The sequence below is a fragment of the Rhinolophus ferrumequinum genome, chromosome 9 (genome assembly GCF_004115265.2).
Source record: "Rhinolophus ferrumequinum isolate MPI-CBG mRhiFer1 chromosome 9, mRhiFer1_v1.p, whole genome shotgun sequence".
Classification (NCBI taxonomy): Eukaryota; Metazoa; Chordata; class Mammalia; order Chiroptera; family Rhinolophidae; genus Rhinolophus; species Rhinolophus ferrumequinum.
Window position 1 is genome coordinate 88,677,273 of NC_046292.1, and position 25,292 is coordinate 88,702,564.

Below are 25,292 nucleotides of genomic sequence, written 5' to 3' on the forward strand. Positions count from 1 at the left end.
TTACCTGGAAACACCATCACACACACCTGGAAACTGTCTAATCTAAGCATCCCTTGGCCCTCTCAAATTGACACATTAAATTAACCGTCACAAAGGGCAAGGTAAGTGGCAAATCAGGCTAAAATCTTATTACCTAAGGCAGTGTACTTTTCTGTTGGTGTGATACCATCCTTTTACTAGAAAATCTGTAAATGAGTGGACCCATCTCTGCCATCTCCATCATTCCGAGGAAGGGCCTGTACCCTAGACAGTGTCATCTTCTTTTTAATTTCACAAATGTGACAAATGTTCAGTTGTTTTTATGAAAGTATAGGTTTTTCAGGCATGAAAACTCGAGTTTGGAAACACTGGAAGACCAAACTAATTATATAACCAAAGGTAACAATGATGACACATAAAGGTTCTTGGTATAATATCTGTGAAAAGCAGCAGTGTTTGAATACATGTAGAACTAGATGTTTTAAATGCAAGTCAACCAGCTTTTTAATCTACTAGATTAATTATTTAGCAGGTGCAAGTTGGCATAAGGAAAACTGTGCTGCTACATTACAGTATAGGAGAAAGGAAAGGTCCCATGTTTTGGTTTAAATTTGCATTCTTTTTTTTAACTGTGGTAAGGTACACATAGAAAAGTTTACCATGTTAACTATTTGTAAGTACACGTGTTACATTTTTAACAGACTCTTAATGAGGCAATAAGAACCTAAGATATGACAAGTAAGGAAATGCTAGGCCTTATGTTTACAAGTGCAATTCAAGTTGAAGCACAAGGTAATTTTTCTAAACCCAGCTCCATGCTCCATGAAGGTCCTCAGCTACAAACTGGAAATGCCTTTAAAACATTATGAAGTAACTCTGCTTTGCAAAATACTTAGAACACATCATCGTTTGTCCCCATCAATGCTAAAGCCCTGTGTAGTTTGGATGTACTCGTCATATACTTATAAATTCCTCTTCTCTGAAACGCTTTTTAATTTTAGTCTAATTTTAGTTAAACTTTATTTTTTAAAAAATCTTGTGTGATATTAAACACAATTATATCAAAAGTGTCAAAAATCAGTAAAGTGCTACGGTTTTAAAACAAGCATTTACTTTTACATAATATTCCTCAGTCTCCTAACTCCAGTTTGTATTTCTGTAAATCCAGTGTGACCTATGTCATGAATTGGACTTGCTATTCTGTTGCCTAACTTTGAAGTGTATTGTTGATCAAAGTTCTAGTTACGATGCGTGAGCCGTGTTTATAGAGTCGTGGTGATGAGATGGTTTGAACTTTGACTCTCTAGTTGTCGAGCTACCAGCATGGGTGAGGTGGGATTTTCCAGCTCTTGTCATTTAGAACAGGCTACTAACCATCTCCTCTGTCTTCCCATCCACACACCAGAGATTTTAACACCTATTTCCTAAGAATGTTAACAAGGGTGACACCCAGTTACATGTATGTGGTGTTATCAAAAAATATGATGAATGTTTAAATTTTTTAAAAATGTATTACAGTAAAAGACACATTGCCATTAAACCCCCTCAAAATACACCCTCCCCCTCGCTTCAAACATACTATCCCATCGTTCTGGCCACTCTCTGTAGCAGTCCTGGGAGTCCTCTTTTGTGAGTGTCTTTAGTTGGGCTTTCGTGGCTGCCTCCATGTCCTGAATCATTTTGACTTTGGGGAAGAGCCAGAAGTCATATGGTGCCAGATGCGGTGAATAAGGTGGATGAGGACACACCATAATGTTTTTATTTGACAGAAATTTCTATACCAGAAGCGATCTATGACGTGGAGTGTTGTCATGATGGAGAATGAAGTAAAGACACTCATGAAAGAGGACTTCCAGAACTGCTTCAGAAAGTGGCAAGAATGATGGGATAAGTGTGTTTGAAGTGAGGGGGAGTATTTCGAGGGGAATTAATGTCTTTTCCTGTAATAATTTTTTAATTTAAATATTCACCGTATTTTTCGATCACGCCTCATATATAGTGCTCAGCACAGGTGTCTGGAACTTCACAGACACTCAGTGAACGTTAATGTTAATCTGGGGTTTAAACTCTCTCAGATTTTATCTGTAACAACCAACTTTGAATTCCTTGTCTGGTTGTCAATAAAACTATTTCTTTGAGCAAGTGTGTATGTGAGCTGCACGTCAGAGGCCTTGGAGGCAAAGCCAAGCCTTCAATGAAGTGCAAGCTGTCTGAGAGGATCCCCAGCCCCGTCTCTGGGGGAGCATCTCCTCCCCCCGTGGTGCTGGCAGCTTCACCTGTCACGCAGGTGAGATGGGGCCTCGCTCAGCGATGTCATGAAAGCAGGACTGATGAACTTGGTCATCCCTCTCATAGCAGTTCGCATACAAAGTTGTATAAGAGCTTCAGGAAGTGTGGCAAGGAGAGGAGACCAGAAGACAGTAGTGAGGGCCCAGAAGACAAGTCACAGAAGGATTGTGGGAGTGGGGGAAGCATAATCTCCAAATCCGTGTGTGTGTGTGTGTGTGCCAGATGTGGAATTATTGCTGGATCATAAGGTAGTTCTATTTTCAATTTTTTGAGGAACCTCCATACTGTTTTCCATAGTGGCCGCACCAGATTGTTTTTTAACTTTTTATTATGGAAAAATATAAACATATGCAACAGTAGGCAGAATAGTATAATGAGTTCCATGTACCCATCACCCATCTTTCATAATTATGTACTCATGGCCAATGGTATTTTATCTGTATTCCCTCCCATATTATTTTGAGAAAATTTACGTTTGGTAGGAAACTATTTTAATATATATTTGAAAACATAGATTCTTTTTTAAAACATAGCTATAATAACATCATGCTTAAGAAATTAATAATAATTCCTAATGTCAAATATACAGTGTTTACATTTCACATTATATCACAAACACAATTTGTTTAACTTTTTGTGTATGTGTATTTGAATTAAGATTCAAATAAGGTTCTGGATGATGTGTCTCTTAAATTTCTTTATAGGTTCACCCATAAATTTTTTTTCCCCTCACTTGTGTTTTTCAATGTAATTCATTTGCTGAAGAAATAAGTTCTTGTGTCTGGATTTTGCTGATTTCATCTCTGTTTTGTCACTTATAAAGATTGATAGTTGGGTCTTCACCAACAGGGTTCTTAACCTTGGATAGATGTTAGAGTCACCTGGGAGCTGTAAAAAATCCTGACATGTGTGGAAACAGTTTGGCAGTTCCTAAGTAAGTTAAACATAAAATTACCATATGACCCTGTAATTCCACTCCAGAAGAATTGAAACAGGTGTTCAAATAAAAACTTGTACACAAAAGTACGTAGCAGCAATATTCACAATAAATAAAAAGTAGAAACAGCCCAAATGTCTTTCGGCTGAGGAGTGGATAAACAAATCTGGTGTATCCACGCAATGGAATCAGCCTCAAAATTAATGTAGCATGTGCTGACACACGCTGCAACGTGGATGAGCCTCGAAAGCATTATGCTCAGTGAAGGAGGTCTGAAACAGGCCACATATTGTATGGTTCAGTTTACACAAACTGTCCAGAATAGGGAAATCCGCAGAGACAGAAAGTGGATGAGTGCATGCCCTGTGCTGGAGGGATAAAGAATGGTGAGTGACTGCCTGATGGGTCTCAGGTTTCCTTTCATGGTGGTGAAACGGTTCGGAACTCGATGGTATTAATGGTTATACACCACATTGTGAATGTCATTAATGACACTTCAAAGTGGTTTGAATGGTGAGATTTATGTTACATATTTACCACTATTTTTACCAATTCTAACATGCAACCCACACCCTAGACCAAGTAAATCATAATCTCTTAGGTGTGGTTCAAGCCTCAGAATCTCTGAATGCTCCAAGGCAGGATGGGTCATGCTGCCGTCGGTTCTACAGAATGTCAACAGTCCTTGCTTCCCTACCTCAGGAAGGAAAATGCCGATTCCTCAGCGAGACCAGCTTTCCGTGCGCTCGGGTCAGACCACCGCTGCTGCTGGCTCTGGCCTTGGCAGAGGTGCAGATAGGTTCAATGTGCGGGGTTGCTGGGGGAAGTCCTTCTCCTTCGCTTCAGCCAGCTTCCTTTTCTGGCAAAATGTGAATAAACTCAGAAACACTGGGCAAGTGGCTTGCTGCTCCCCATGGAGCTTCACAAAGCTAAGTTCTTTCTGTGATCCAGGAGACGGATGGCTTATGATTTTCTTTGCTCCATGTTAATTCAGTTGATATCCTAAGCTTTCAGTTTTGAAAACGTCTGGGGCTGAGATATGCTCCTGAAGCACAACTACAAACAAAACTTGGAAATCCCATCTCCATCTTCTCAGCCTTTTGTAACCCACCCTACGTGACCAAAGGACTCTTCTGTTTGAATAACATAGGGTTTTATTTAAAATATTAATTAGAAAGAATATAACACGTTTTCAGAGAAAGTATGTTGTAGTAAAATGTCATAGATTTTACGGACCCAAATTCCCTTCACCAACGATCTTCCCAGGTTCATCTCCAACCCAGGAGTTGGTGCTATTCCCTTCCTTTCACGCCCTGACACTTGATAGGTTTGTTTAACTCTAATAAAGTAATAAAGCCTGACTGCGAATAAATATGTGTGTGTGTGTGTGTGTGTGTGTGTGTGTGTGTATACACACGTGTATATTTTTTAAGGGTTGCAGATTTTGGAGTCAGAAGACTTGGAGTGGAATGCATCAGCTCCATAATTCATTTACCAGCTGTGAAAATGTAGAAAAGTTACTAAATTTCTCTGATTCTATTTACTCGTCCATAAGATGTCTGTGAGGATTAAGTATTACATAGGGTATTTGTGAAAATTAAGTGAGACACTAAGTAAAGCATCTTGGACTGGCACCTGCCCAGTAAATGGTACTTTCCTAAATATGTATTGCTAAGGACAGAAAGCACGTGATCCTCAAATTTAATCCCAGACAGGCAGGAGGGTTAAGAAAGAGGGTGCAAAATGCCTCCTCTCTTCACTGTGGGGCTGTCCTAAAAGCCACAAGAGTGGGGTGCAATCGTGGAAACTTGCTTCGGGTTAAACCACGTTAAAACGTAAGATCTGCTGATAAATCCTGATCTGTCAATTGGGGATCTCTGGCTGATTGAAGATAAAGGTACACGTTAGGGACAAAGTTATGAGGCCAAGGTATATAATAATTGCCTCTCAGTTATGATTTATATTTTGCTTTCATTTTCCTGCTCAACATTTATTTTCTAGGTCATTAAATATTTTTCTACAATGTCATTTTTAATGATCACATATTAAGAATATGCTATAAAAGAAAGCTGAGGGCAACTCTATAGCAGCTAATTTGAAAATCTAATAAAAAGTAAATTAACTTGAGAAATGGAAAACTTTTTAAGGTTTCTTTGGCCAAATCCTTGATCAATTCTTCTAAATGTTTCTTGTTTGTTAATATTTTATAGACAAGTTTCTAAAAAATATATTCCTGGAAGTGCGTATGTATATATTTAGTTCATTGAATTATGCAAATCCTCTGTGTCATTACTTTTTAAATGTGCTGGCTTTTGTTCAGTTTTGAAAGAGGAATATCAAACTTCTCCACTATAATTTTATTCTTATCAGTTTCTCCTTTCATTTCAAACAGTTTAGGCTTTATATACTTAGCTACTATCTTATTTAGTGCTTACACGTTTACGTCTGCTGCATCTTTTTCATAAATGTTGCTCATTATTCACTTTAGTGCTGTTAGGACTCAACTCTCCCTTGTCTAATGTTAATATAAACTGGTATTTTTTTTTTCCCCAAAATGTGCCTAGGGTATCTTAATTTATCTCTTGATTTTTAGTCTTTATCACTTTTGTTATAGGTGTTTTATTATCTGTCCCAGTTAGTCCATTCACATTTCACATAATGGCTGATAGATTTTATTCTTTCCATCTCATTCTATTATTTTAGCTGTTTTCTCTTCTTCCCGTCTTGATTTTTGGTAGTTTTATCAAGTGGCTATTCATTTATTTTTTCCCCCTTTTTTATTAGTTTGGGGATTCCGTTTTACTTTTCTACACCCGTGATGATGGTCTTCTGTAGCCAGGTGCTTACAATTAGAAGCGTACATTTTGTGCTATTGCTTGAGAAAGGATACCCCATCAAGATAACCTGTTTCCCTACATACATGAATTTCATAATTTGTTCATTGCCCGCTAGTTGTTCCGTCCCGAGTCTCTCTAAGTGCTTTTATCGTATACTACTTGTTGTCACCGCTCTCTGCAGCTTTACTGTATAGGAGCCATTTGAGTCAGTATTCTCCTCTCCGCTCCTCATTCCCTTCGATGTGCTGTTATTCTGGTCATCTCAGGGAGGTGGAGTCTGGCTGTGACAGTGCCTGTGTGGCTGCAGTTCCATGAGGGATAAAAGTGGGGCTCCCCACTCCCAGCCACCAGTGGGATAGCAGTGGCAGCCGCCGCCTGTCTTCCTGCTCCCAGCTTCCCTTATGCATCCCCAGCCTCAGGAACAGCGAGCAGCAGCCTCGCTCTCCAGCCCCTCTGACCAAAGCCCACTTACGAGAGGCCAGTGTCACCAGGCCCCAGGGTCCGCAGACCTCCTCCTATCACACTGAATCCCCAGTACCAGTCTCCAGAGCCTGCAAGGTCCCTAGAAAGCTCTCACTCCCCAACCCAAGGTCTCCCCCATAGCAGATGCTCTACCTGCCTTGGCAGCTGCATTCCTGTTTCAGAGGCAGAAACTGCATTTGCTACTAGAGGGAAAGCGTAGTATATTCAGCTCTCCAAGTTCCCAGAATCCCTCTCTCCAATATTCTGAATAGAGAGATTTCAGATTCCCTTAGTTTTTCTAGTGAGAGCTAATCAATATTTAGAACATAATCTATAAGAAAATCATGTTCCAAGTGCTTAATCAACACAGAAATAAAGACCTTCTAGAGCACAACCTCCTCTCTCTCCATGCCCCCCACTTTGGTGTCTCCTTGGTGCTTAATCTCTTTGACTTGCCCTTTTGGGTTGCTTTCTGCCTTCTCTCTTCCTTCAGTGTGGCTGGTAACGTGAGGATGGGCCTAGAGCTATATTTCCACATTTCCTACAGTAAAATATGTTTAAGTTTTGAGAACCTTGTTTTCAACAAAAACCCTAAAGTGAGGTGTGGGAGGCTGAATTGTGGCACCCAAAGATGTCCATGTCCTAATCCCTGGAACCCGTGAATTTGCCCTTTTATGGCTAAAGGGACTTGGCAGATATAATTGAGTTAAAGATTATCTTGGATTTTTTAGGTGGGCCCTAACTAATCGTAAGTGTCCCTGTAAGAAGAAGGCAGAGAGAGATTTGACTGCAGAAGTGGAGGAGATGCAATGACAGCAGAGGTTGGGGTGGTGGGTGGAGGAAGGGACCACAAGCTGAGGAATAGGTGGCCCGTAAGCTGGAGAAGGCAAGGAAGCGGATTGTCCCTCAGCCTCTGGGAGGACCCAGTCCTGCTGACACCTTGACTCCAGCCCAGAGAAACTGATTTGTTTACTTTTGGCCTCCAGAACTGTAGAGAATTTGTGTTGTTTTAAGCCACCCAGTTTGTGGTAATTTGTGACAGCAGCAATCCTTTGGAGAGCCCGTGAGCCCGATGCCACTAACTCCTGTGTCCCTAGTCTGCAGGAAGGAGTGGAGTGGACACAGTGCTGAGACACCGTGCGTCCCTACGCAGTGACCCTGCCTGCCCTGGGAGCGTGGTAGGGGATGGGCAGGGCTGAGACTGCTCCCTGCCTCTAAGCCCTGATGTGGAGATGTCTCCACTCATGATAAGAGAAGTCCTTTGTGGGGAATGAGGTTCTCTTTGAGCAAGTGTGTATGTGAGCTGCACGTCAGAGGCCTTGGAGGCAAAGCCAAGCCTTCAAAGGAGCGCGAGCTGTCTGAGAGGATCCCCAGCCCGTCTCTGGGGGAGCATCTCCTCCCCCCGTGGTGCTGGCAGCTTCACCTGACACGCAGGTGAGATGGGGCCTCGCTCAGCGATGTCATGAAAGCAGGACTGATGAACTTGCTCATCCCTCTCATAGCAGTTCACATACAAAGTTGTATAAGAGCTTCAGGAAGTGTGGCAAGGAGAGGAGACCAGAAGACAGTAGTGAGGGCCCAGAAGACAAGTCACAGAAGGATTGTGGGAGTGATGGGAGCATAATCTCCAAATCCACTTATTTGTGACAGTTCATTAGAAGTGGCCTCGGAAACCTTCAGGTAGGATTTCTTTTCCTGAAAAGATAGGGAAAAATACAGGTGGCTTCTTTTGATCTGCTGTGGATCAGCCAGGCAGCCTCATAACTTTGACTTTCCTCAAGGGATGTGTTCAGCCCTATCGAGCCTGGCAGCTTAATTTAGCCTTTACTAAATAGGTGAGCTAAAGAAGAGACTTGGATGTGTGAGGCCATGGGTACCGTTATTTTGCAACTCAGTGATTGCGCAGTTGGCCAGCCCCACTTTCAGCGGGGAGCAGGAGCTAGAGCGGCAGTGGGCACCCTGTTCCCCGGGCGTGAACGTACCCACCGCAGTACTCTTCTTGGAAAACCAGTACGTACTTTATGCTTACAGAGCATCTCAGTTTGGACTAGGCTGTTTCATGTGCTAAATAGCCACATGGCCAGTAGGACAATGCAAGTACAGTCAGCACTGTGGCTCTAAACACAGAATCTTTAATGTCTTTTTCTAAACATCTTTTGACATATTTACTGAGATTTACATACCATCCAAGTCATCCATTTAAAGTGTGTAATTCAGTGGTTTTTAGTATATTCAGACTTAAGCAACCATCATCATCATAATCAATTTTAGGACATTTTCAGCACCCCTAAAGAAACCCAGTAGCCACTGGGAGTCACTCCACATTCTGTCCTATCACCCACACACCCCCAGCCCCTGGCAACTGCTAATCTACTCTGTCTCTATGGATTTCCCTATTCTGCATATTTCGTAGGTATGAAATCTTACCATATGTGGCCTTATGTGTCTGACTTCTTTCACTGAGCATAATGTTTTCAAGGGTCACCCTTGATGTAGCATGTATCACTCCTTTCCTTTTTACAGCTGAACGATATTCCATTACATGGATCCATTGTATGGATATGGCACATTTATTTACCCATTCATCTATTGATGGGTAGTTTCTACCCTTTTGTTGTTGTGAGCTGTGCTGCTGTGAACATTCTTCTCCGCCTTTTGGGTACATACGTGTTCTCGTTTCTCTTGAGCATACACCTAGGGTTGGAGCTGCTTCACAGATGCAGCTTTGCACTGTATTAAATCTTTACACGGTGCCCTTGGCCGCATCTGCCTGTGGTTTGCATTCTTCAAATGCCTGATCACTTAGAGCGGCTGCACTGTAATCTCCCTGGGGTCTTAGAGGACTTATTTCCGTTCCCCCGGGCACTCTGACGAGCTGGTGCTGGTGGCAGCTGTGTCCAGGTCACCACCAATAGGAACATACACTTTCTTCCTGGGTGAGGAAACTTGTGCTCTCACAGCTCCTGGTGATCCTTCATTGTGCATTAGAAGAGTTTGGAATATTTCTGGCACAAATAAAGGAAATGATCTTGATACCTAAAGGGCTCAAGTTTGTGGTAAACTCTCCAGTTTTCTGTAATAGATTTACAAAGCTAAGTGACAGGATCACATCAGTCGAATTAAGGAACTGTATGGAAAGGAAAGGAGAAGGGTGAGGTCTTTGCAAAGAGTACTAGAGCATGTTGTCCCACGGGCCAGGCCATGTCCTCAGGGCTAGACCCAGTCAGGGTCCCTTCCTCTCGATCATGAGCGAAATGGATCATCTGCCTTGTTTGAACTGAAAAGCAAATCAGAACTCAGTCCACATTAAGCTACTTACAACAGGCTCAGTTAGGCACTCAAGTGTCAAAACGAAAACCCAGAGCACAGCTTTTATCACTGAGATCCACCGTTAAAGGCTTCAACTGTCACTCTTTTTTTTCTTTTTTAAGATTTTATTGAGGAAGGGAAACAGCACTTTATTGGGGAACAGTGTGTATTTCCAGGACTTTTTCATTGGGGAACAGTGTGTTTTTTCCCAGGACCCCTCAACCCAAATCCAGTTGCCGTTTTCAGTCTAGTTACGGGGGACGCAGCCCAGCATCTCTTGCGGGAGTCGATCCAGCAGTCTTGGTGTTGAGAGCTCACACTCTTAACCTACTGAGCCATCCGGCCACCAGGGAGCTCAGCAGTAACTCATTGTCTTCTCTCTGAAGAGGGTGCAGCTCACCGGCCCATGTGGGAATCAAACGGGCGACGCTGTTGCTCAGAGCTCGCACTCTAACCAACTGACCTATCCAGCCACCCCAAGTGACATTCTTTGTAGAAAAGAGCTGAGTCCTGAGATGTGGGAGTCTTTATAGACCTTGTGAGTGTAATTAGAGCGTCTTATTCCTACACAACAGTATGCTCCTGAGAGGGCCGCCTACGGAGAAGCTTTCCTCCGCCAGGCTCAGTGTTTGTCTGGTGACCGCCCAGCGTGCTGGTTCTGTCCCCATTCTGCCAGCTCTGGCCCAGGGACCTCGCACAAGCGCCTCCTTCCCCTGGGATTCACTCGTTCATTCAGCAGAGATTGACTGAGATTCCATGCTAGGCACTGGGTATGGCTAATGGGGTGTTTGCTCACAGGCTGGGTCACAGGCTCAGACCCAAGCTGCTTAGATCCAAGCTTCCATGTTGAAGCAACAGCAAGTGACTGGCCACTCCAAGTTGCTTTGAAGGGAGGGCTGGAGCTCAGCCATGTAATTCAACATGAGTGAGTAATGAAACCACAGATGTTTCTTTGCCAAGAACTTGTGTGTGATCCCAGGGGGAGGATTCTAGCAGCCTGTGGAGTGGACTGAGGTGGGACAAGGCCCCTTTCCTTACCATAGCTGTGCCAGCCACGTCAGCAAGGTCACGAAAGCTATCCCACCGGTCTCCTATGACGAGACCTGGCGTCCAGATTCCTACAAGGATACAGTTTCATTAAGGAATGGGATGAAAGCTAACTCCACACTCTTGGGTGCTAGGGACATGAAACAGCACAGCCCCTGACATCACAGGCTCACAGCCTCATATCAGAGACAGACTAATGGAATACAAAGGCGCTATGGTGTGCCGGCTGCGTGACTGTCGGCCCAGAGGCCACAAGTCCACAGGGCCGCTTTCCTAAGCAAGGTCTAAGGTCTCGTCCCAGCCCTGCTAACTCAGTAGCCTCTGGGGCTTGGCAAGGAGCCCCCAGGAAATCTCAATACACACCAACATTTGAGAAGCCCCGGCAGGGTGGGGGGCTGTGTGCCTGCTTTGGGGGAGCCAGGCGGGGATGTGAGTCAGGGAAGACATCCTAGTTGGAGGGGCGCTGGATCTCATGCCCACATCAGCCAGGCTGTTTATTCTGCATTAACTGGCTGCTTTCACGCATTTGTGTTGATTTCTTAAAATGTGTCCCCATTTTCCTGAACTAAGAAAGTCTCTCTTAGAGATCCATCTATGAGGGAAGTGCATTTCTGAAATCATACTTTTAGCCCAATCGATGCATAAGTAAAAGGAAAAAAAGAAAAGAGTAGAAAAGAAAGGAGAAAACAAAAGGAACATAAAAACTCATTAATGTGTTTTCTAGAAAAAAAAATATTTTCTCCAAAATGTTTAAAAAGCGAGGAGAGGGAAATAAACGAACCTTGTCTGCAAGTGATAAATTTTCAGCTATGCTACTGAAAATGAGACAGAGTCGATCTATTGAAATACACTGTTTAACATTATAATTGTGAAGACTATGTAGAAACATGGGAAAATGCATTTGGTATTAGAATTCTAGATTAGTAACACCAAATAGTATATATCCATGGTAGTGTATAAACAATGACTTTTAGCTGTTTGTATGTAAACATGACACAATTAGTATGCAAAAATAAAAACAAAGATTTGGGGAGGTGGGATTATGATGGTTGTTTTTTTAATTTCTGTTAACTGTTTTCAAAAATCCATATTTTATTCACAGAATTAACAGACATTTAAAGGGTTAGAATTTAGAGATTTGCTTCAAGTCAGGTTACTGAGTATTAACCCTGTGATGTTGGATAAATTGACTTTGCCTCTTAGACCCTTGATCTTTTAAGTGTAAAATAGAGATGATGGCGATACCTGTTCTAGCTCGCTTACAAGGATCAGATTAGACAATAAAGTATAAATACTTTGTAATCTTTAAAGTTACAGATACTAATTATTACTGTAGTTATTATACACAGAAGTATGAAGTTGTCATAATCTTAATAAAATGGCTTTAGTATGATTTCATTGAAGCAAACGAAAGTGAAGTAAAGGCCCGTCTACTAGACTGAAGTTGCCTTAACACAATAGAATGGTCGCAGGCTCTTTTTAAAATCAGCCATGGCAGAAAGTTGGGGCAGGAAGAGTAATTTCCTTGTAATTCCCCTTAGCAGTTGAAGACAGCACATTTAAAGAGACAACCCCTATCCTTCAGAGAAGAGCCATTATTTGTACATCGCGTCGCATCTTCTGCTTGTGGCCATTTTCTCGGGTGGGAGGGTGGGAGGAGGCTGAGACAGCTGCAGGGAGCTCCTCTCTCTCAGCTGCCTCCTTCCTGGGAAGCCAAGAGGGCCCAGGAATGGGGCCGTGGACGGTGGTCCTGCACCAGGCTGGCTGTGGCTCCCAGGCACTGCGTAGTCTGGGCTGAGCACCGTGGTGCCCTGTCCTGCTCTGTGGCAGTGAAAGCAGGATGGGGCAGGAGAGCCACGTTCCCGGCGGGCATATGTGGCCTGTGTGATTCAGAGGCCGGCTTCTTTCCCATCAGGGAGTCAAGCTGGCAGTTGACCTTGAATGCTGATTCCCTCGGCAGGTTATTTAGGGCCTGCTTACTTCATCCACCTTGTGGCAAGTTCAAAAGTCTGAACTGTCACTTACGTGGTGAACAGTAGTGAGCACAGCTGCTGCATAGAAGGAGAGATGTGCTGATGTTGACTTTGATACTTCTTTGGGGGTCGTTAGAGCCCTCTGGAATCCTTTCTTTGCTTCTTGGATGTTTAATTGGAAGGTATGTTCAGTAAGTGGACTTCGGGGACATCAGTAGGCCGTGTAGGCTGTCAGCGAATTTCCCATGTCCTACAAGAGCCCCAGGGACCAGGGCGGTGGGCTTGGAATGAGAGAAAGCTCCCCTGCCCTCTCCTTGACCCTTTTGAGTGCTGAGGAATACCAAGGAGCCACCACACTGGTCTAGCACCAAAAGAAGGCCCACCCACTGCCTCGTCAGACCCGTGGCGTCATTTCATGCTCTCGTTTCTAGCCTTCCCTCTTCCCTCATCCAGAATAACTTCCTGGAGCAAAATATAGGCCATTCTGTTCGGCAATCTTCACGTGCCCCCTGCAGAATACTAGAAACAGAGAATAAAATGTGAGCTTATAATCTGTAGCAGCCTGTCACTACAAACTGCACACCTTTTCAGTACCAGCCCAAGCTTACTCTCCAAAGTCCCTATCCTTGGGTGCTGTTCAGTGCGCTCTACCACCAGTGACATAGACACTGACCAGGCAGAATGAAAGCTGGCCAAACTATAACAGGATGGCAGCCCACCAAGCTAGACTGAGGTCCAGGCATCCTGGAGGAGGGAGGGAAGGGGGAACCCCAAGTGTGAGGCGCAGACACCATGGAGGAGGGAGGGGGAGCAGCAAAGGGAGGGTCCCTGAGCAGCGGCCAGTTACCGATGGTGTAGAAATCATTCAGCATTTTAACCAGGCTGGCATATACTGGGTTGCGTATCAGCTTTGCCCTATCCCCTGGCCAGCAGGGACCTTGTTTTCCAATGGTCCTCCTCCCCAGGCTTTTCTGAGAATCCCCTGGAGTCCTTACACGTATACTGAAGTGTCTCCTACACCCTGACAATTTGGGATCCTGTGGAGAGTGATGGCTCCCTTAATGGTTCCGGTTAAGATATGTAGGGGTGAGTCACAATAAGCAGAAGTGCTGTCCAGTGACTGCCCTCCACACGCTGCCCATCACAGCCGATGACCACAGCCGGCTCTTTTAGAGGACTTCCTGCAGCTTGTTGGACTTCTTATGGCTGGGGGGAATGGGGAAGTGTGTGCTGGGTTGGAGCTGGTGAGGCACGGCCGCTGAGTGTATCGGACCCACTGCTTCCTCTGAGGCCATGCCAGGCATTTTGGCTCATGATGTTGTTTTTGTCTCATGTCCATTTTGGTGCTTTTTTCATCCTGACTTCTGAGTGGGAGAGACAGAGACAGCCTGGTTAATCAGATGTGTTGGTGTGTGTCAGACCCAATGTTGTGTAAGGTTTAATATCATTCCCGGGACCCCCAGCCCCTGGGAAGATGAGGATGTTGCTGCCCGTCTGACCTAATGTCCCAAATGCCACGTAGCAGGTCCCTGCGGGGCTGGAGCAAAGGGATCCAAGGCCGCTGTTCGAAAGAAAGATCTGTGTGTCCTGACATGCAAACATGTTGAGCTGGAAAGGGGCAAGTTGTTGGAAAATGTATGGACTGTGATTTCTTGTTTGTTTCAGTTGTTCCCCACCGTTTTTTGAAGACGTCAGCCCGAGTTGGAGGTAGGGCACCTGCCACCAGCCGTGGCGTCAGTCAAAAACTGTTGAGTGTGGGACGACTGGAGAGAGACTGTTCTGGAGAAACTGCGCTGGGCCTAGGAGAGGGGTGAGCACAGCAGGGGAGGCAATGCTCATTGTCTCATCTGGGGCCACTTGCTCCTTCCTGACTTTGTAACAACAAAAATCGTCACACCCAGTTTATAAAAGAGGCCACTAAATTAGCACATTTCAAAAGTCGGAGATTTTTTAAAAATTAGACATGTACCTTCTGGTTCATACTCTGGAAAGTCTTTTCAGTGTTTGGTGTCAGTTCTTTGGTGCTGTAACCTTGACTTTGGATCTGCTGTGTTCATTGCTCTGGAAGTTATGAGTCTCTGGTGGTGACAGATAATGCTCTCCCCAAACCTACAAGCCCACAAAGTCAGGAACGTGTCAAACCAAACCGGCATGTGGGTGACTATACTCTGCATCGTCCAATGTACGTGGTGCTGTCGGGCGTCCTCTGATGAGGGAGACAAAGCAGAACCAAATGAAATACAGCCATCCCGCAGGTCTCCAGAAAGGAAAGTGTCCTGAAAGGGAAAAAGTAGCACAGAGCCGCCTGATTGTCCCAGAAGCTGAGTCAACGATGTCCCCTGAGCTGGTGATAAACACAGGGAAGACCATCCTGGGAATCGCAGCCTGGCCATTTTCATCCCCGTGTGACCTTGCAGCGCCGCCAGGATTCAGGCCGTGCAGCTGTGCTTGTGGTGACCCGAAGCACCGAGTTCAGTCACTAGCATGACTTTTGCTGGGACAGCTGGCGGTGTGCCTGAGCTCTTGTTGTGACTGTTCCGGAGCAGTGCCAGGTTTCAATCTGACATTATGATTGGGTCCTCAGTTCTGCCCAGTTCCCAGAAGGGCTTGGGGACTCAGTTACTGTGGTGCTGACACCAGCACGCTTGTGTCTGGATACCTTCATCTCTCCGGCCTTAGTACTAGAGCGCTTCGCAGCTGACCCCAGGGGTCCATGGCCAGTTCTGCGCCCATCCCTCGATGTGTGAGTGTGGCAGGAGGACAGCCAGCCCCCGTCTCCTGTTTTATAACTAACTGTCCTCCCTGAGCAGCTGTAGAAATCATTCCCAATGCCCGGCACCGCTAAAGAACAGGTTGTAGAGGATAGGAAAATGCGATCCCTGGCCTTCATCGTCACAGTGTGACACCTTAAGGTGGCATTATAAGGTGCAGAGACACTTCCCTCCCCCACCTGATCTTGTAGTCCATGACTCTACCTTCTGGAAGGGCTGTACCCAAAGTGCACCTGATGCGTAAATATCTACTCTGGTTTTTTGGAAAAATATTCACCTGCTGAAAAAAAAAAAAAAAAACACCTGATAATAATTTTAAAATAATAATAATAAAGGCTTAGCCTGAATCCCCTTAGATTAAATGCTCTTTCTCACTGAAGAGTGCCAATCAGAAGCAAGGGAATGATTGACATGCATGGACCCACCCTCTCTTCTCCCCAGTGAGAAACTCCCTGATTGGGTGGGGCCTGGGCCACATGTGTTCTGGAAAGCTGACCCTGTGGTTCTGGGGCTAAGTCCTTGTTAGGGACCACTGTCTTACACGTGTATCTCTTCAAAAAGGATTTGTTCCTGGAGAGGCAACAATATGCTTGTTGGAATGGGAACCCTTGCTGCCTGCCCACCACTTCAGGCTCCTTTGGTGTCACAGTTCTCTGAGACCCACTGAATGGTTTGATTTCCTTTACTCTGATGGCCTGGAATACAAAAGAAAGAGGCTACCACATGGCAGGCTTTTTTTTTTTTTTAACTGAACATCAGACATGCAGAAAAACAATGGAATGGCCCAGAAATCTGACAACAGTGGATAAGAGTTATGGCAGCCGTGTAATTTATGATCCAAGCCAGGACCCTTGAGACAGAAAGAAGTCTCTGTTAATCACGCTGGGACAATGTGTAAACCAGATGTGTGCTCATGCTAACGAGAGTACACATTCTTGCGTCTGGTTTCTCACGTGTCTCTACAAGCAAGGATGAAACACATGACTTGTTAACTGTCATGTGGGACTTGGGGAAGAGATCTGAAGTTGTTCATCACTCTGCCAGAAACATCACAAAGGAAGTAAAAAGAAAAGGTCAACTCCTCACCACTTCCCCCACATTAGGATAAATACCCAGTATCTAAAATCCAAGGCTTATACAGAGTTGGATAGAGATGGAGCGTGTATGGGGGCAGGAAACTCATCCTTGCCTTCTTTGAACTACCCTTCTTTCTCTGCTAGTACATTTAATTGTTGACTGAACTTTCAAAAATCTAGTTTGAACACTTCAGACATTCTTCTATGGTATAAAATGATGTCAAATTTAACAGTAGTAATATTATATGTAAACATTGTGAAAAACAACTTAGGCTACTGGATATTTGAAAGAAAAAAGGCATGTGCATTGAGCTATTTTTAGAGGAAGACCATGTGACCTCTAGTCATAAGTTTAGGTCTCATAATGCCTGTCCTTGGAAAAGACTGAAAAAATTCTGCATCATTTCATGTATCCCTATTTCAGTTTGCTTTGTTAAAAAAATTGTTAGGGAACATAAAGTATGATAAAATGCTCTATTTGAAAAATGTTTGTTATTGTGGGCAACCTGACCATCTCAGGCTGTGATGGCAGGTCTCCTCTCAGGGTGTCTGTCACCAGAGAGAACTGCTGCGTGAATCTCAGGCAGCGTGGAAAGTGTCCACATGGTTAGAGGACAGGGGAGGGGCACACACGTCCTGCTCACCTTCCATTGGACAGGTGACAGAACCTGTGCTCTGGCAGGAGGCCAAAAATCTGAAATCCTCCTATCAAAGATTCTGGTGGGCCCAGTGGCTCAGGTGGTTGGAACGCGGAGCTCCTAACACCGAGGTCACCAGTTCAATTCCCTCATGGGCCAGTGAGCTGTGCCCTCTACAGCTAAGATTGTGAACAACAGCTCTCTCTGGAGCTGAGCTGCCGTGAGCTGCCATGAGCTGCTGAGTTCTGCGGTGAGCAGCCCAGGGAGAGCTGCCGTGAGCTGCTGTGAGTGGCCCACCAACGACTGGCGACAGACTGCCTCAGCCAGGGGGGAGCGCAAGGCTCATAGCACCAGCATGGGCCCAGGGAGCTGTGTCCTACACCACTAGACTGAGAAACAGCGGCTTGAACTGGAGTGGGGGGGCGTGGAAGAAGGGGATAAAAACAAAGATTTATTATACTGGTGGCTCAAAGGTTTGGGGGGACCTTCCAAAGCCCCTATCAAGTGTAGTTATCTCAGGAAAATAATACCTTATAAATAAGCCTCTCAAGCTGGGTGTGAGGAGGTGCTCAGAGGCACAGGATAAATAAAGGCACCTGGAAAGGCCAGAATTACTGGACAACTTGGGGAAACATTTTTACACTAAAAGGTGCATAAATGCATTAGGAGCAGAGTACATCAGTTACACAGATCAGTAGGCGGCATCAAAGCTGTTGTAGGTACCAAAGCCTCTTCAAGCGGAGCCCCCCCAACCGCCAAGTATGATTCTCTGTATTAACTACTTCCGTGTAATAAGGTCTGCTTTCTAACTCTCTCCTGTTCTGTTCCTTTCTTCTCAGGCTAGTGCCACACTGTTTTAATTGTATCTCAAAAATGCTGTAATATCTTCCTTTTTAAAGTGTTCGTTCTTATTCTTGGCTTCCTGTTCATTCAAAGAAACATTCAAGTCATTTTCTCAAATATCTCAAAAAAAATCCCATTAGGATTTTTATTATCATTGTGTTAAACATAAATTAATTTGGCAAAAAATTGACATTTTTGTATGATTCAGTTTCTCCATGAACATTGCATATCTCATTTCACTCAAACTTACTTTATATTTCTAAGTGTTAGTTTTCTTTCTAAACATCACACACATTTCTTACGAAGGTTATGTCTAGGTGTGTTATTTTTGTCGTTGTGACCGTTGCTATTGTGTTTTCTCATTGTATTTTCAGTGTGATCCACTTAGATGCTGGCTTCTTATATGTGAAATGGAAGGGCAGGCCCACCTGAGAGCAATTACACTCTTTCCAAATATAAAGATTAAACCCCCAAGATGGATTTTGCTTGTGAGAGCCTGTAACTTGATGATGATAATGGTATCTTCCTCATAAACTTGTGAGATTAAAAGAATGAAATACTTTTAGTTAATTGATGTAATTAATTAGATGCTTAGAATGGTGCCCGGCATACAGTAAGTGCTCATTAAATGTTACTCTTACTTTCATCATCGTCATTTTTTAGTAGTAATAGTATAATCAGTACACTACCAGAGGCAAGATTTGGCACTTTACCCCCATCAGACGAGGACTCAGCCCTGCCTGGGTGGTTTTCCATCCTCAGAAAGGGAAAAGAGCAGGAACAGGGCTTCAGAAGCAAAGCCAGGCGTCAGCGTGTCTCCCATAATTTCCAGTGTCGAGGGCCCCTCCTCCTCACACCAGGCTGCCCTGAGCATATGAAAGCATCCAGGGTCCTTCCTGGACAGAGTCGAGGAAGAATGGGCTCAGCCATCCATCTTCAAGTCCCGCTCAGGAAGCTGAAGTTCAAAACCAGGTGGTGGTCTCTGACACAACTGATACCTTCTCTCCACGGTGTGGGTGGTTTAATAATTATGAAATCATAGACTCTTACAGCTCGAGGGTGAGTCTTCGAGATCCTTGAGGTCAAGACCTGAGATCCTGTAGTATTCAACTTGACGGTAGATGGGCCACGCACATAAGTGACATTTAACAAGCCCTTACTGCAGGCCTGGTACTAGTCCTATTTAATGCTGTCAACAGCAGGAAGACATTAATGTATCTGGGCCCCAGGAAGTATGTGGGGCAACTGGTACATTTTCTTACAGTCGGGTGTCTCATTTGATTCTCATAACAACCCAGTGACATGGCAGGAAGTAGCAGAGGGCCCACTTCAGCGTCCCCCCCCCCACACACACACCCCCCACGCGATTGAACCCAGCTCCTCTGAGTCTGAATCAGGTTGAGATGTGCCGCACGGGAGGCAGCGCGTGGCTTCAGACGAGGACGCAGTGAAAACCTGAAACACTGCAGATTTTGTTTTCTCGGATCCTCCTCCTTCCTCCCCAGCAGGTTATTTGTCTAATGAGTCTCAGAGCTTGTCAGTGTTTCTCGGCCATACGAGGCATCCCATCCACTTGCAGTTGAGTAATCTGTGTATCTTCCTAATGGACTCTAATGCCAACTCCTGAAGCTTATAGGAGTGTGATCAGCTTTAATGATCCCTTTATGCCTGGCAACGGTCTGATGTGGCTGTCTAAGTCAGTCTGGGGCTCAGGAGGGGCCTGGAATTGAAGCTGGTGATTGCACTTCCTGGCTTCCATTGCCCGGTTCCTCTCACCTGCAGCTGGGAAGCGGCCTCGCTGTGATTACTGCAGCCCAGGCCTGCGGGCCCCCTGCTGCGTGCTCACACGCCTTACAGCCCCTAAGGCCCCGGCACTGCAGCAGCACAGTTACACAGACATTCACTGCGCATCTCTAATCCTCACCGAGGTAACATTTTAATGTCTCCTCCTTTGGGACCGCGTATTTCCCTTGCCTCCCTGTAATTCCTCTGGGTTAATCCCTTATAGCCTTGGATTGTAACTTTCAACTTTCTGCTGGGCCAAATTTAAATCATTCGATTTTGCTTAACAGTGAGCGAACGTTTCTGTTACAGTAAACGGCCCTGTCACTATTTTTATTCACTTGCCCTTATCACTTCCATATTCCCACTAGTAGCTCACCACCAAAGCAGTTCATAATCGCTTGTAGGTCCGAGGTTTAGAACGAGTGGACGTAGGTCCTTATAACAAGGGACGCTGTCTTCTTAGCTACCAAGTACTCACTGAGCACCGCCACGTGTCTGGCACAGTCCTAACCTCTGCTGTAAGGCAGCTAAGTCAGGTAGAATGGGGGCCCTTCCTTTCTCCTACTCCGTCAGTCACGCTAGTCATGCAGAGGAGCTGAGGCAGCACACAAGCGGTGACAGCATAAGGCCACCCGAGTATCACAGAGGTGGGTGTTCCCAGGAGACAGAGGGGACCCAGGGAAGCTCCACCCACTACCCCCCCAGGTGGGTGGGCTTTTGCTTGGTGGGCATCAAGTGAGTCTTTCCTTCCTGGTGGAGTAGCCTGAGCAACGACACCGGCTGCAAGACCCAAAGTCTCATGGCCGTCAGTGGGCAGTGCACTGGCAGGCAGTGCTGCTGGCGGCCATCAGAGGACTGTAAATGTCAGGCCGCGGGGCCTGCAGATGAAAGATACTGACCTTTATGCCCTCTTAGCATCGTTAACAGTAAGACCTTAGCTCATTTTCCCCCACCCCCATCAGCCGTGACAGTGGTGTTCTTACCATACCCACACAAGTCGTTCTCAACCTTACTGTTGTTTGATTCCTCCTTTATATGTCCTCCAAGCGTCCTCTGGCCTGCTCCGCTCGGTACTTTCTGTCACCTCCTTAGTTCAAGCCAAAATCATCTCCCACCTGCACTCTTGCTGGGCTCCTGCCTTCATACTGAAATAGAGTGATCTTTATTCACAAATCTGAGTAAGTCTGTCTTCCACTTTTAGCATTTTAAAATTGTCCTCAGAATGAGTTAGCATCCATGACCTGTCCTGGCCTACTTTTTACTCTCTTCTCTGCCCTCACCCCATCCACACTCACTGCCCGTGAGGTCTTTGACATTCTCCAGAAGCCCATGTAATGTGCCTTCACGCAGGACCTCTCAGTGTGGGGCCATTCCCTCTATCTGGAATGGGCTTCTCGCCCTCCCCTGGCTCCCACTTCTCTGCCCACTGTACTCCTGAGCCGTCACTTAAAATTCATCTCTGAGAAGCCTTCCCACCTTCCCCAGGCTGAGTCCGTCTCCTTCCGAGCTCCTCTGCCAGCACCCACCAGCCGTAGGGCGGTTATCCCCCTCCTTGCTAGGTCTGCCCCTAAATGCAGAGCTTCTCAGGGAGGAATCCCATCTTCACATCTCACCCAGCACAGGGTCCAGCACAAAAGGTGCTCACCCTCATCTGCCCAATGACAAGGGCTGCGGCTGCCCTCCCAGGCCTCCTCCAGGGTTAGCTGGGTCTTTCACCCAACAAGCATTTACTGGCTGTCTGCTGTAGGTGACCAGCCTTTTATCTGTGAGAAAGAGCCCTGCCCTGCCTCTGTCTTCCTGCACGGCCATCATTTCACCAATACATCTGGCTCCAGTTCCTCTCATTCACTCACCACTGACCTGCTGGGCCTGATGTCGTCAGGACACCGACATGCGTGGTTCACCAGCCCTGCTTCTGAGGGACTCCCAGAGCAGTGGGACAGACAGAGAAGGGACACACATGAACTTGAGCACATCAGGCCCTATGTGCAGACCGCACAGATGGTCCAGACAGGCTGCAGAGTGGGGAGGGCAGTTCACCAACTCACCTCCTGGATTGCTGGCCTGTAGGTAGAGGGACGAGAGCCATCCTTTCAGGAGGCAGCAGGAAAGCAGTCACACGTCCCGTTGCTGCAACACATTGATTCTCACCTCCCTGTCTGCAGTGACTGTCTCTTGGCCAGGTTCCCACCAGCTGTGTCCAGGGCTCTTGTACCATGGAGGTGCCACACTGGCCCAGGGCCTTCACACGTCCTTCTTTTGACATCTGCCAGATTTGTGTAAGGCCCAAAGCCTATTGGAGCAGCAAGGGGCTGTAAAGATCACCCAGGAATAGCCTCTCATTTTACAGATCAGAATGCTGAGACCAGAGGGACAAGGTAGAAAGTGTCACTGAGTGGCAGAGGCATGGCTGCAGCCCAGGGGTCCTAACTCCCATGCCCAGGGTCTTTCCAGGACCCCACCCTTTTCTTTTTCTGTGTCAGAGCATACGGAGCACATGGGTTGACACTGGGCCATTCAGAGACCATCCAGCGTTACCACAAGTGTCTGAGCTGGGTCCTAGCAACACGCATTTTAGTCACAGAAGCTGAGAGTTGGAAGGAGCCCATCTGGTTCTACCTGTGTCTGGCATATATATTCCTTCTCCATGCTCACTTTCTACTCCTCACAGTGACAGAATTACAGCTTCCCAAGGCAGCCCCTTCCATTTTTGATCAGCTCTAATAAAGAGTTTTCCTTGTACCGTCTCAGAACTTCTGCCACTAGAGCCTTGACAAAGTGATGGTGAGCTCAGTCAAGCACTCATAGACCATGGAATTACAGATTCTTCTAAGGGGGTCCTAACGGGCCCTCTGAAATCCATTAAATATGAGACAGCTCCCAGGTAACTGAATCATTTGAGCTGTTACATAAAATTATTTTTATTTATCTAGATTAGTTATGGGGGAGATCCCTAAAAAGTAATTTTTTTCTTTTAAAATAATTGTTAGTTTAGCCTGTCCTCTAAAACTCATTGACGGTAGACCCTTTTGTCAGTTGAGGTTAGAATATAAACATAAAACCGTATCCTGTCCAGTGTGGAGAAGGCTGCTGACCTTCCTCCTCTCTGCAGCATGGTAAACACGGCTTCAGCTCTCCCAGCAGCGATTCCAGGTTGTCAAGGGGGAGGCCAAAACAAGCCCTTCTGCTCCGCTCATCACCATGGTAGCTGGAGCCGTGAGCAACCCAGCCGATCGAAGCTCCACCCCCGGGCAGTTTGTAAGTGCATTGTTCGGAGGGGTCCAGACCCCAGGCCGCTCTGTCCGCTGGCGACAGGCGGGTGCGTCCTTCATAGTGACGAGAGGAAGGGAGGACGTGACGCGAGCGCGAGCGCGAAGCTCATGGCTGTGCCTTGTAGGAGCTGTGCCCGAGTTCTCCTTCTCCGCCATCCCCCGTTTTTAAGTTACAGAATTCACTTGCATCTGAGAATTCCTGCCTGATGATGATCAACCTCATCCTCTAACTCTCCACTCTGGACTTTTGCTCTTTTTAGATGACGTGGCGTTTCCTCACCTCTTCCTTCACTTCCCCAGCACCAAAGCAGTGCTGTGAGCTGGTAGTGCTCCCAGGCCATCAGGAAACTCCTGTGCATGTGGGAGACGGGAAAGTAGCAAATGACATGAAAACGGAAAAACCCAGCTACGGCTTTTGGGGCCATGGTCAGTGAAAGCGACACTGTACCTTAGTAATGACATACTCTCCCCTCTTCCTGGACCATCATTTTTAAGTAGAATGTGAAGGCAAGAGGGGAAAACCATGTGAGTGCCTTGTTTCTGACCCTTGGCCCCTCTGCACTCGCCTTTGGGAGTTTTCCCTCTTTTACTTAAATAGCAGTTACTCACCCCAAATCACCCACAGATCACGCTCAACTGCTCTGAAATCCAGATAGATTTTCTAACATTCAGACCTTTCTTCACCAGTTCTACTAATTCCTAAGAAGGTATCACTCAGGAAGTGCTTTTGGAGAAAAGTGGTGAATACCTTTTCTTTCAAAGGAAGGACAGGTCGCCCGCTGTGACCCCAGGTTGTGGCTCCAGGACCCACCTGGGACGATGGTATCATTGGGGCATTAACTGAGACACTTAATTCAAACAGACACTTGAAAAGTCCAGGGCAGGACAGGTGGCGGGTGGTGGGCACAGGCTGCTCTCAGCATCACCCGGAGGCCGCCCGGTGTCCTTGGCCTTGCCCTTGATGCCCCTTTTCTAGCCCAACACAGACAAACTCATCGCTGCTTTTGCTGAGTCCTTCCTTATGGAATAAACCGTTCTAAAGGAAGGGAATCCTGTTAGATGAGGAGTCGCTGTGCACACACCTGGTGGCTGTCCCACAAGCCGCCAGGCGGGGAACCTGGTGGATGGTCTCCCCCAGCTCAGGACAGCCCATGAAGCCAAGGCAGCAGCTGCTGCTGCCACTTCAAAGACGGGAAGGAATGAGTGTGCAGATCTCTAACTCGCTCTCACAGGGAGGGGAGAAGGAGCGGGTTGGTGCAGGGAGTTAGCAGAGGCAAATCTGGTGACAGCACTTTGCCCCACAGTGCAGTTTCCAGCAGGGAACAGCCCTGTTTGGGCAGACATTTGCACTTAAATGTTAGAAACACTCTTTCTGACCTTTCGCAGCTTATGGAGTCCCATGGTTCTTGATGTGTGTCTTTTCTTTGCCTTCAGGTTCACATTGGCCAACTGTATTCTACTAACAAGCTTATCATTGAGAGTCAAGAGAAGCCCAAAACCTAAGGACCACACCACCAGCCACCACCAGCAACCGTGGACCACCTTCAGCATCCATTCTGTGCTTGCGACACGGGCTCCCAACAGACTATGAGTGGCCTCCTGCAACAGCTTGCCCTGTAGGAACTGATACATTCAGTGCGGTTTCCATTCTCCTGCAGCCTTAGTGGGAAAGGGTCGCTCTGTCCTTGGTTCAAATGTTAGAATGAAGAGCTGGAGCTCACTCAAAATAATGCTGCATATTATTGGGTCTCCTCTCCACCCGCCCGTCTGTGGTAGCTTCATCGCTTGTATAGAGCATCTCCAGACGTTGTTTCTTGGTCCTTGACAATAAACAGAATCATCTTCCTAAGCCTCCTACCCTGGACTCACTCAGCGTGATTAATGCACTTCCGTTTCGTGCTGATGCAGCTCCTGTAGAGGACAGTGGAGGGAGCAGCAGGGAGGCTCCAGCCCTGAGCTGAGTCCTCCCTTTGGGCAAGCAAGTCCAGGCACCAGGAAATATTTCAGAGACAGGAGAGAGTAGGGCAGGGCTGAGGGGGTAGAGGGTGCACCCTGCGGTTGATACCTGGGCCCA

General features: G+C 46.2%; 1 protein-coding gene across 1 annotated transcript in view; it reads left to right on the plus strand.

Annotated features, from left to right (window-relative positions):
- LYRM4 (LYR motif containing 4) overlaps positions 1-25,068 on the plus strand; it is a 141,151-nt gene extending 116,083 nt beyond the window's left edge. Inside the window, exon 3 of the mRNA XM_033115753.1 lies at positions 24,653-25,068. Coding sequence (XP_032971644.1) covers positions 24,653-24,721 — 69 coding nt within the window. The 3' untranslated portion in view covers positions 24,722-25,068. The remainder of the gene's footprint in view (positions 1-24,652) is intronic.
- Positions 25,069-25,292: the final 224 nt, after the last annotated feature.